Source organism: Trichechus manatus, unplaced genomic scaffold, assembly GCF_000243295.1.
Source record: "Trichechus manatus latirostris isolate Lorelei unplaced genomic scaffold, TriManLat1.0 scaffold00055, whole genome shotgun sequence".
Classification (NCBI taxonomy): domain Eukaryota; kingdom Metazoa; phylum Chordata; class Mammalia; order Sirenia; family Trichechidae; genus Trichechus; species Trichechus manatus.
The window spans coordinates 1,601,815-1,614,361 of NW_004443991.1; the positions used below are offsets into that span (position 1 = coordinate 1,601,815).

Genomic DNA, 12,547 nt, shown 5'->3' on the forward strand with positions numbered 1-12,547 from the left:
ACAACCCTGTCTCTCAGTTTCCACAGTGGTAGCTGGGAACAGGTTTTAACGTTAAAGAGGACTTAACTGATGGCTAAGGAGCTCTGGTGGCCAGTGGTTACGTGCTCAGCTGTTAACAGAAAGGTCAGTGGTTGAACCCACCAGCCACTCTGCATGAGAAAGATGTGGCCGTCTGCTTCTGTAAAGATTGTGTTCAGCTTTGGAAACCCTATGGGGTAGTTCTACTCTGACCTATAGGGTCACTGTGAGTCGGCATCTACTGGACAGCAAAAGGTTTTTTTTTGTTTTTGCTTTTAATTGATGGCTTGGGAATGAAGCTTGAGGGAATTACAGCACAGAGAAACTGAAACTGCTTTCAGAGTCCAAAAGCCTCAGCCCTTCACAAGGCCACCCACTCTTATGGGCACCTCTCTTTCTAGCTTCCAGCAGCCACAGTGTAGCAAGTGCTAGCTTACTTCCCACTGGCAGGACTTTTGAGTGTTTTCTTCCTGGGGGCCTAGAGGAAGGAATTTTCCCCCCTCATTCCAGGCTAAAGTTCATCTCCTTATCGCCTACCCCAGAGCCTCATCTCCAGGGAAGATGGACAATGGCATAATTCACTTCCTTAAGGGAATATTTTACCTCCGCCCATGTGGGTGGTGTTTTACCCAATCCTAAACCACCCCCAAAAAGGCATCAGAATACCATTATGGGAAAGGAGTGCAGTTCCCCAACACTGAACTATTCAGTTTTAAATAGCAAGCAATGAAGAAGCGTCTCTAGAGAAAATCAGGAACTGTTTTCGTTCCTCAAGGTGTCCTCCACTCCCCAACCCCTGCAAGCAACTGCTCAAAAAGCAATACATACAACCGTGTCGGAAAATACAATAATTCAGAGGCAAAAAGAATTCTAAATACACATTTCGTACTCAAACAGAATTTTCAGACTTACAACTTCAAAAAGATCATGTATTAAAAAAACCGCTCTCATCCTGACGCATCTGAATTTTCTTTACCCCACTTCCTTTAGGAGAATTCAGTGAACAGCCTGGAGGGAATCGCTTTACCTATTTGCTTAGTCTCTACCTTCAAAGGTAAAGGTTGCTTGCTACTTTACCCCCAGGCTTTCACCATATCCACCCCTAAATTTAGGGCTCAATCTGAGCCAGGGCACTCCTTACATACAAGCGTAACCAAAACGCTTAAAGTGAAGAAAGGAAGAGGATATAGGGCAGCCTCCAATGCCTTATTCTCCAATAAGACTTCTGGAATCCTTAGCCTTAATTCTCTCAGCCTTTACACTTACAGGATTGTCCTGTCTCATAAACACTGTCTTCCCTGGTGAATTGAAAGCTCCTTACTCACAAACTGATTCACGCCTATCCCTGGTACAGCGCTTGGCAAAGCTTAGGCACCCATGAATGAATGGATTTGTAGGAAGAACGGGGAGGAAACGGTGGTTTTTTTCTAGAGCTGTGACTAGAACTACAATGATCACAAAATAACGACACCAAAAAAAAAAAACCCTCAAATTTGTACAAACTTCCACTTCCAATCGGCTCTTGAAAAAAACTAAACTACCCACCCTGCCCCGCCCACAGGCAAGAGACGAGAAATACAAGCATTCAGGAAAAGCGGAAGTGCTTGGTCACGCCCCGCGCATGCGTGCATACGTTCCACTCACACAGCCACCCTTAGTCATCCAGTGAGAAAGCAGTGATCCTTCCGCCGACGCAGCCACGGTCCGCGCCGGACCCGCGCCCCACGCTGCTGCGCAAGCGCTATTCGCTAGAACGCTTGCATTGAGGCGGGGCGAAAGGAGATTTTTTTTCTCTTTTGCCCCCGCCCCTCTTCTTCCCCCACCTGCCACGTACTGGGCCCGAGCTCGCGCTAGGCTTGGTGGGTCCGTGTGATTGGCTGGGCGAGGGAAGGTGGTGGCGGCGGCGTAGGGCAGCAGAGCTGGTCTTGACCGCATCTTCCCGCTGACACCGCAGAGCCCGGCGGCGGCCCCGCACCGGCCGGGCCAGCGGAGACCTGTGGGGAGGTGGCGGAGGCAGCAGCGGCCTCAGCAAGCTGGTATGGCCGCTGGTGACGAGGAAGCGCTGGGAAGGCCTCGCTCTGACCGGCCGGCGCCCAGCGGGTGGTGCCGGAGAGACCGTGGGAAGGGGGATAGGGTTGGGGGGAGGGGTGGCCGGGCAGAGCCTCTCTTGGGGGAGGGGAGGGGCTGCCTTGGGCCAAGGTGGCAGAGAGGCGGGCCGAGGGGGCTGTAGGGGAGAGTGGAGCCCCAAGTGCCTGGCTCCAAGGGGCCGGGCTGCTTGGGAGAAAGGAGAGGGACTGTGTGGGAGGTCTGGGTGGTCGTGCCCTCTCACCTCAGAGGCGCCCATGGGAATAAGTTGAACCTCGTTCCTTGGCTATGTCAGTACTTAATCAAGCGCCGTCTGGAGACCCAACCCAGTTTTATAGTGATGAAAATAGCTAACTTAAGAGTTTAATATTTGCAGGGTACTGTGTTAAGTATGGAGCCGTGGTTGCGCAGTGGTTAAGAGCTCAGGCTGCTAACCAAAAGGTGGGCAATTGGAATCCACTAGCCGCTTCTTGGAAACCCTGTGGGGAAGTTCTTTTCTGTCCTGTAGGTCCTCTGTGAGTCAGAATTGAGACCACGGCAACAGGTTTGGTTTTTGGTTAGTCGCTCTGTGGAAGAAAGATGTGGCAACCTTGGAGCAGTTGTCCGTCCTGTAGGATCGCTAGGGGTCAGAATCGTCTGGACAGCCATGCTACTACATGGCTGAGTTTGAGCAGGCCCCTATCCTCAGGGTTAGTGGAGCTGGAGGCTTGGCCACTAACTCTAGGTCCTGGTTCAGGAGGCAGGCTTGTTCTGTGACCTTGGGCATGTCACGTTATTCTCCAGTGTTGCGGAAGATATTCCTGCTGGAGAATTTTCTAAGTTAGTGGCCGTGTCATTTCTGGACTTCAGAGGGGGTGGAGCAAGGACAAGATGGGAGAAGAGAATGCTGTGAGGATCTCACCAGCAGTCCTAGGAGCTAGTTATTCATACTAGTTTCTTGCTAGTGCCTGAACTTGGGGAAAAAAGAGGACCAGAGTTCTGCTGTTCCATGACGAAACGTAGGGATAAGATTTCCTCTCAAAAGGACAATTTCGTGGCACACTCAGTTTGCCATACTTGTGTGGTTGCTGTCAGATGACTTCACAAACTGGGGACAGCCTTAAGAAAGAAGTCCTGGTTCCTGACCACAGGGACTTTACAGTCAATGGGAAACACCAACGAACAAGTGGATGTGCAGCAAATATGGCAGATGCAAAGTACACGCATGATGCACTTAAGTTTTTAGATACATTGGAGCTGAACAGTAATCACCCCATTTATCAAGCAAAATGACATTAGTCGAGTATACTTGATGTAGGAATTTTCTCTTACTTAGGAGTATGTTGATAGATACGGTAAGTCACTTCTAGCTACATAAACAAACCAAAACCAAACCTGTTGCAACTCACAGCGACCCTATAGGACAGGGTAGAACTGCCCCCATAGGGTTTCCAGGGAGCGGCTGGTAGACTGGAACTGCTGACCTTTTGGTTAGCGGCCATAGCTCTTAACCACTGCGCCACCAGGGCTCTGCATAAGGAAGATACAACATGAAGGTTTGAGTTAAAATATTAAGCTTTCTTTTTCCAATCCTTTATCAGAACTTTATCATTCGTCATTCATTTTTCTGTCCAAGGAACAAAAATATTTAGGTACCTATTATGTGTCAGGCAGTGCTGGGAATAGATAGTACCATCTTATTGAAGCTAAGAACTTGTCCCTGTTTACAGTATAGCTGGTTTACACACCTAGTAGGTGTGTAAGATCTTGCAAGATTCTTGCAAGATCTGTATTACTCTCAGACTGCCAGTGCAACCAAGATCCTGACTATATTGAAGTAGTGATACTTCAGAGCTTGGTACATAGTAGGTATTGAGTAATTTTTTCCTGAGTAGAGAGGGCAGATTTGGCTAGCAGGTGAAGGACTGGTTGTTTGGAGGTTTCAGTTAATGACAGTCTCCACAAGAAGTCCGTTGTGAGAATTCAGAGATAAAAGCTAACTATTCTTTTTCTGCATTAAGACAAGTGTAACATCTAGATCATGAAACACAATCCACTTTATTCTGCGCTGATCTTGGAGTATTCAGTATTAAATGTTCCGTTTTAAAATGGTGGTTAATAAAATATAGGGTGAACTGGTTGGTAAGGGGTCGAGAGATTCCATTTAAGGGTTAGTTGGAAGGACCTGGGGTGTTTTTATAGAAAGCATATTAGGGGAGAATTCATGAAGAGTGTAAGTATTTGAAGGGTTAATAAGTTGAGGCACAGGTAGTTGCTTGCACAATAAAGAGAATAATTGCAAAGAAGTATGAAAACCAAGTAATAAAGTTAATGAAGTAACAAATTTTAGAGGAGAGAAAGCTGCCGCTAGTAAGGCCTGGGGTTGAATGTGGCCCCTAGGAGATTGTTGGCCACCTTTAACAGTCTGAAAGATCATTTGGTTGGGACAGGAGTAGTAAAGAGTTGATGCTAAAGAAATGCTCAGTGGTTAAAGATAACATATTCAAGAACATACTGGCCTTGAAAAGAAGAGTGGAAAAGACAATATTTGCTGTTAAGTTTATTCTCTGTCATTGTATAGTAACCATTTAAGTTACTAGAGACATAGATACTATTTTGAATTTAGGATTATAAAGTCATTACAGAGTAACCACACTGAATAATCTGAAGTAAGATTAAAGCAAAACCCAAGAAGGGAAAATTCTGTAGCAAATTAGTATTTAGTGGCTAGGAGCCCTGGTAATGCAGTGGTTTAAGAGCTTGGCTGCTAACTGAAAGGTTGGTGATTTGAACCCACCAGCCGCTCTGCAGGAGAAAGATCACAGCGTTGGAAACCCTATGAACCCTATGGGGCAGTTCTACTCTGCCTCATAGGGTCGCTCTAAGTCAGAATCGACTTGACATTGGGTTTGGTTTGGTTTTCTTCTCTGATATTCTTTTATTTCTTAAACGTATGCATTCTAATCACACACACCCACTCATGTCCCGAGGGGGTTATGGAATATGGAGCACAGTAGTGGACAGTTTTGTTGGAAAGCTAGGAAAGGGGAGCCATTTTAGATTGATGGTCAGGGAAGACCTCTGAGAAAGTGGCATGTGAGCAAACATCTGAATTGTGTGAAGGGTATGACAAGGATTCAAGGCAAAAGGAAAGCAAGTACAGAGCCTCGAGTTGAGTGTGAGAACAAGTGTGGGTGTAGCAGTGTGAATATGGGGGAGAGGTACGGAATGAGGTTACATATTTGAGCAAGGGCCAGAGACATGTTAAAGTAGAAATCTAAGTGGTGATGTCAGGCATGCAGTTAAATATGTCAGTATAATAATAGATGTAAAAGAATAGTAAAATGTATTTTATTATGTAGGTATGCGTGTATATAATAAGTTGCTTCCAGGCTGTTTTATGCTCTGTTATTGGACATTTAAATTATGTTTTGTAGTTTTGTTTTTTTAATTACCAAAACCATTTTTTATCAGTCTTTTTCTAGAGTTGTATATATAGAGCCTCCTGGAATCCACCATGAATGGACAGTTGGACCTGAGTGGGAAGCTAATTATCAAAGCTCAACTAGGGGAGGATATTCGGCGAATTCCCATTCATAATGAAGATATTACTTATGATGAATTAGTGCTAATGATGCAGCGAGTTTTCAGAGGAAAACTTCTGAGTAATGATGAGGTTACAATAAAGTATAAAGATGAAGGTAAGAGTGTTCTTAAAGCTAGTTTTTCAAAGTTAAGTATTGTAAGTGTTCTTTTACCCATTGTTCATTATGTCTTTTTATTCTGTTCTCTTCCATGGGAATTGAGTGTCCACTTTTATTCAGTAGGCTGTTCATGCAGTTATAGTTCTTGTATAAGTTAAAAACAGCTAAGTACTGTATTATTAGAAAGGGTTTTAAGTGAGAGAATACTTTCACGTACATTTTTACAAGCATTTCTTGTGCCTATATGATTCTGGTTTCCTTTCTCTTATAAAACCAGTCTTCTGCTCATAAACCGCTGCCATTGAGTTGATTCCAACTCATAGGGACACTGTAGGACAGAATAGAACAGCCCCATAGGGTTTCCAAGGAGTAGATCTGAATTGCTCAACGCTTGACCACTGCACCCCAAAACTTCTACTCTTATTTCCCCAAATTAGAGGGGTATGAGTAGATATTGAATGAACAAGGGTTTCATGGTCAGATAAGTATGGGAAAACTTGTGTAAACAAAGACAAACGTGTTCCCTTATTGCAGGAGTTTTCGGAGCTTGTAATGTACTAATGTACATTTGTAGTATGCAGTGTTTCCAGACTTATTTGACCATAAAACCATTTTTATAGAGAGGTGTTCCACAGAAATAGAAATATTTCACTGAACACACAGTGGAATTGACTCTGCTACCATATTTCTTGGTCTTTTACCTGCCTTCTTTGTTAGCATCTACTGAAATTGCTCTTTAGGTGATTACCAGTATCTTTCTTACCGCTGAATTTATTTCTTGTCTTTTTTATCTTGATATCAATGTAGTATTTGTCACTGCTGCTTGCACCATCCTTTTTGAAATATGAGATAAACTTAACATCTCTGACACTGTGCTGTCCTTGTTTTCCTCTTATCACTAATAGCTTTTCTGTCTCTGTTAGTATTGCTTTAAATGCCAGCTGCTATAATAAAAATCTTAAAATCTCAGTGGTTTAACACTCAAGAAATCATTCAGGGACCCAAGTTGACAAAAGCTCTGTTATCTTCAATACATGGCTTACACGCTCATCTTGGGCATCGATACCCAGCAGGTAGATGGGTGAAGACAAAACATGGTGATCATGTGGGAGGTTTTACTAACTAAGCCTTAAGCGGTGTATATCATTTCTGTCCACATTGGCCGCACCCTAGTCACATGACTACTGAGATAAAACTGGTTGGGAAATGTAGCCCCTGGCTGGGCAGCCACTTTCCAACAACTTATAATGTGGACCCAAAACCAAACCCATTGCTTTTGAGTTGGTTCCAACTCATAATGACCCTATAGGACAGAGCAGAGCTGCTCCATAGGGCTTCCAAGGCTGTAATCTTTATAGAAGCTGATTGCCACATCTTTCTCCTGAGGAGCAGCTGGTGATTTCAAACCCATCAACCATCGACCTTTCAGTTAGCCATGAGCTCTTAACTGCTGTGCTACCAGGGCTCCTTTTATAATGTGGAAGGGGAGTATAAATCACTGGTAATCAGCTAAGCTGGCCGTCTAGCTGCAGTTGTAATTCTCCTTTTTTTTTTGTGATATATGATCTAAGAACACCAAAAACTAATTTTTAAGGGTTACCGATGTTAAGGAACAGTGAAGGAGAGCACAGTTTTTCCGTTACCTACTTACAACACATTAACTTTCATCTCTGATTTACAAATGCGTGCCATAATTAGATCAGTTTCTTTCTTGACTTTACAACTCAAAATTTTAATTGTCTTTTTTCCAGTTGAGATGCTTTGCTCTTACTTCAAATTTGTTTTTGTTGTTGGTTGCCATCGAGTTGATTCTGACTCAGAGTGACCCCATGTGTGCAGGAATAGAACTGCTCCATAGAGTCTGTCTTATGAGGTGCCTTTGGGTGGGTTCTGACTGCCGATCTCTCAGCTTTTCAACTAGTCTAGCACTTAACCATTTGCGCCACCTACCCAGGAACTCCTTACTTAAAGCTCATCATATCTTAAACTGACCTCACTGTTCAGCTGGCTTTCTGTTAACTCCCTTATTTTGTTTAGGGGAAGGATGGAACTTTTTCTGTGAAAGACCAGATAGTAAATACTTCATTTTTTTGGACCACATACAATCTCTGTCTTGTCGTCGTCATTTTTTTTTTTAAACCTTTTAAACACGTAAAAACTGTTGGATGCAATTTGCTGACTTCTACTTAAAAGGAGTTTCTTTCTTTTATGTATATGGTTTCTTTTCTTAAAAATGTGTATGAGTAGAATCCCTGAAAGTCGAACATTAGACATGCATGTTACAAGAAGTGGGTCTAGTCATAAAAAGCTGAAAACAATTATTAAGATCCCCACTTACGACTTTTATTGCCGTCTTTGGCCGAAGTAAATCTGCGCAGTTAGTGTTAGAGTTGGAGCAACAAAGCATCCCTGGAGCAGCCTCCTTGCCTCTCCAGGACAACCACCCCCAGAGCTGTGTCTGGGAAGATAGCCTGCCTAGGCCCCTGACCCCTCCTTGCCTGTGACTGTTTTTCTGTTCTTGCTTTCTCTAGAGAACATTTTTTTTTCCTAGCCCTTTGAACACTTTTGAGACATGCAGTTGATATGCTAATTATAGTATTCTTTGTCCCTCAGATCTGGGGGATTTCAGTCTTAAATATGCACTGTTTGCACATACGAGTATTTTTCTGGTGAGAATTGATAGTTTTCATCTCAACATCAAAATGGTCAGTAACCTGAAAGACTCCACTGTCTTCACTCATTAAAGAAATTCTTCAAAAACCTCTTGCAACTCTGAGTTAGTTATATATGGCTTCCTCTCCACTTGTGTCAATGATATATTACTGGACTTAGAATAAGTTTTGAACCTTGAGAATATTAATGTAACTCTTGAGAAATATATTTAAATTTTTTTGGAATAGAAAGATTTCAGTGTAAACCAGTGATATGATACTACTACCATAAATCTCCTGTTAACTAGTAAAAGGCCATTTAATTCATTAATCTTAGCTGCGTTTTTGGCTTTTCTTATGAGGCTGTGGTAAATGCCTTGCCATAAGAGTAATAAGGAAAATTGATTTAGTATTTTTTCAAACAAATACACCTTTTCTAGGTGATCCTTTAATGCTTACTTAAAGTTTTTGTAGGAGATTCTAATTATGCTCTGCAGTATACATTTTGGATTTTAATTTTATATGTGCCCTAGTTTACTACTGATGTAAATATGAAATTCATTTCTTTTTTTTTTTAAATTTCAGATGGTGATCTTATAACAATTTTTGATAGTTCTGATCTTTCCTTTGCAATTCAGTGTAGTAGGATACTGAAACTGACGTTATTTGGTGAGTGGTAAACTTTCTAATAAATTTATTATTTTATTCAGTGTGTTTTTATGGAAGTTTCCTTTTAAAGAGCAGAATTAAGTGATAACTTATGCAAAAGAGTGCTTAAATTAATTTGCATTCAAGAAGCAGGTTTAAATTAACTTGAAGCCTCTGGCTATGTATGTTTTAAGAAAATGATACATGTTTAATTCAGTAAGAACTGAATGTGTTACGACTATTTTGTTTTTGAAATCAGATATAGCTTAGATGTGTCTAATAGAATGTTATTGCTTTAATTTAGCCACATCAGAATTTTTGAATAGTTAATTAAGGCTTCACTGTGTCCATTTTTTGGAAGACATAGAAAGTAAGCATGTTTTAAATTCCACATCTACTCTACTACTAGTTACCCTAAATAATAAAGTGTGTCACTTGTATAACTTTCAGGGTTAAAAATAATTGTAGCATTAAAACTACCTTTGTTAAGGTGAGTTTCCAAGAATTTATAATTACCTGTTACTGTAATGTAGTATGTTTTTACTTATTCCCAGACGACTTATTTTATAGCCCTGATACTTTAGACAACTTCAAGTCCCTTATGTTCTAGTGGTTAGGATTTGGTACTTTCACAGCCATGGCCCAGGTTCAATTCCCAGTCAGGGAATTCCTTGGAGCTCCGGTGGCCCAGTGCTTAAGTGCTACTGCTGCTAACCAAAAGGTTGTCAGTTCGAATCCACCGGCGGCTCTGTCCTGTAGGGTAGCTATGAGTCGGAATAGACTCAACGGCAATGGGTTTGGTTTTTTAGGTACTTGAGCTATTATTTTTCAAGGAGTAGTTAAAGATTAGAGGTGGTTCTATAAAAAAACAAATAGAAAGCTCACTTTAATCCTTTAGATTTTGTTTTCTTTTAAATTTAGCAGCTTTGCAAGACAACTCTTAAGGGGCAAGATAATAAGAAATGATTACAAAGTTGAAGTTGTAGCATAATTATGTAAAAAATAAATTGTGGACATTTTTTCCTGGATGTTGTATGTAGCATTTTTTAAAACACTATGTTGTGCTGAACCACAGGATTCCGTGAAACCCCTCTTATGACCTCTGGACGGAAATACGATCATGGCTTCTTGGTTTGTGTTTATTTTATCTCCATTTAGGAAGGATAAATATGAATCAGATTTTAAATTTTTAACAACAAATAACAACTGTTTAAATGTTTTTAAAAATAAAAGGTGTGTTTGTGTAATATTGAACCTAAAACACTTAGCACTATTGGCCAGCTATAAGGCAGAATAGATAATGTGAATATCCTCCTCCAGAAAGAACATGGCTATGCTAGATAAACTATTACAGATATGTTTTTTGAGTTATGTAACTGAGCTTTCTCAAGAAAGTGAGGGAAATGTTTCAGGGCCAAAAGGTAGATGGAACTAAAAGCCAAAGCCTGAGGTTGCCAGCCAGGAGCAGAGACTTGGGCACTCTTGATGGTGATTGTGGAGGTTTTAGACTACATAATCTAGGAACTTGTCATTTGGTGTCTACATGTGTCTTAGTTATGTAGTACTGCCATGACACAAATAACCACAAGTGAGTGGCTTTAAAGAACAGAGATTTATCATCTCACAGTTCAGAAGGCTAGAAGTCTGAATTCAGCATGTGCCCTTAGGGGGAGGTTCTTCCTTGTCCATTTCAGCTTCTAGTTGCTGGCAATCCTTGGAGTTCCTGGGCTTGTAAATTCATCTGCTTCCCTTGTGTTCAGATAGTGTCTGTCTTTCCCTTGTATGAGCGGGCTTCTGAGTCTAATCTGCTCTTTTATAATTCAGAAGTGATTAGGTTTAGTACACACCCTGCACTGACATAGCCCCATTAACACAGCAAAGAAGACCCTATTCCCAAAGGGGATTGCATCCACAGGCATGGGGTTAGGATTCCAGTGCATGTTTTGTGGGGGAATACAGTTCAGTCCATAACAACATGGTGTAGGCCTTGGGTCCTAGATCCTTGGGGTAATAGTCTCAGAAACAATATTCTAGGAAAAGAAAATTCTCTCCATTGATACAGGGAAAAGTCAGGGAAACTTGACTGTCATACTCTGGGCTTTCAGGGATTTAGGAAGTGTTCTTAGAGGATTGATAACCACTGTCCTTAGGTGGGATGGATTTAAATTTAAACTGTCTGCATTCTTTGAGAACTCATTCTCATTCAGTAGTCTGAAAATGTTACTTTTGATCACAGTTGTATAATAAAGGGTATAAGTCCTTGTCAGGAAGTCATGAATTGAGTTTGGTAGTACCCCGGTAATCGGAAAATAAACAGTGAAACGGTGTTTGTTTCTGTTAATTTAAGGTGATAATTATATCCCCATGGCTTTTGAGTCATCAGTTGGAACCTTGAACCTACTGTAGCTTGTTCATAAATCATGCATTATCAGTTGGAAGCATAAACAAAGCGAAGCCTGCACTGGAATAAATGGCATCGAGTAGCTATCAATAGGAATTTTGATTCAGTCTACATGGACGTAATTATCACAGTTGTCTTCTGACTCTGGCTTTTAATTGGAGGAGTAAGCAAAGCAAAACTGATGATACATGATCACTCTTGGCTCAACAGGTGAATACGAAAACGTTACCAGATGTCTGAAGTGAAACCATTAAGATGTGTTGGGTCTGCTTATTTGATACTCTGGTTATCTTATCAGCACCAGTGTCTTTGATCAGTCATCATAAGTCACCTTAGTCATATATTTGTGAGCATGTAAAAAGACTCTTGCTTCTTGTATGCCTCACATTTGAACTTTATGATCTCTTTACTAGAACCAAAGCCCTCGTGGCACAGTGGTTAGGTGTTCGGCTGCCAACCAAAAGGTCAGCATTTCAGATCCACCACCTGCTCCTTGGAAACCCTGTGGGGCAGTTGTACTCTGTCCGGTAGAGTAGCTATGAGTAGGAATTGACTTGACAGCAGTGGGTTTGGTTTTTGGTTTGGTTTACTAGAACCAGCCAGTTATTGATTATATTGTGCACGTTTTTTTGGTTTATAAACCTTAATCTTAGAACTCTTCAGGATAATGGCAGAAAGTAAATGCAAGGCCTACACTGCCAACTTCAAACTGAAAGTTGTTTTGCAAGGGTGGAAGAAACAAGCAACAGAGCAACATTGAGAGTTCAGGGTTGGTGAGTCAACCATTCGCGAATGGAGAAAGGAGAAAAAGGAGCTGGAGAAAATGGATCTGAAAACGCACACGTCGTGGGCCCAAAGTGAAAAGGCGTGAGTAGGAGAACAACTTGAAAGAATGGATTATTTCTCGAAGGGAACAAAATCAAGCCGTCTCTACTGTCTCAGTTCAGGTCAGAGCGAAACTTCTGGTAAATGAAAGCGGTATTGCAGATTTCAAGGCGGATTACACATGGATTTCTCAATTCACGAAAAAGAACGAGAACCACTATAGGGCAGCAACTTCC

General features: G+C 41.5%; 1 protein-coding gene across 3 annotated transcripts in view; it reads left to right on the forward strand.

Annotated features, from left to right (window-relative positions):
- The first annotated feature begins 1,853 nt into the window (after positions 1 to 1,853).
- The window catches only part of TFG (trafficking from ER to golgi regulator), a 32,117-nt gene continuing 21,423 nt past the window's right edge, over positions 1,854 to 12,547 (forward strand). For 2 of the 3 annotated variants that reach the window (XM_004378142.2, XM_012556030.2), the window contains exons 1-3: positions 1,896 to 2,054; positions 5,557 to 5,783; positions 9,023 to 9,106. In XM_004378142.2, the coding sequence (XP_004378199.1) occupies positions 5,600 to 5,783; positions 9,023 to 9,106 (268 nt within the window). In that variant the 5' untranslated portion in view covers positions 1,896 to 2,054; positions 5,557 to 5,599. The other variant, XM_023732865.1, reaches the window with a different exon arrangement.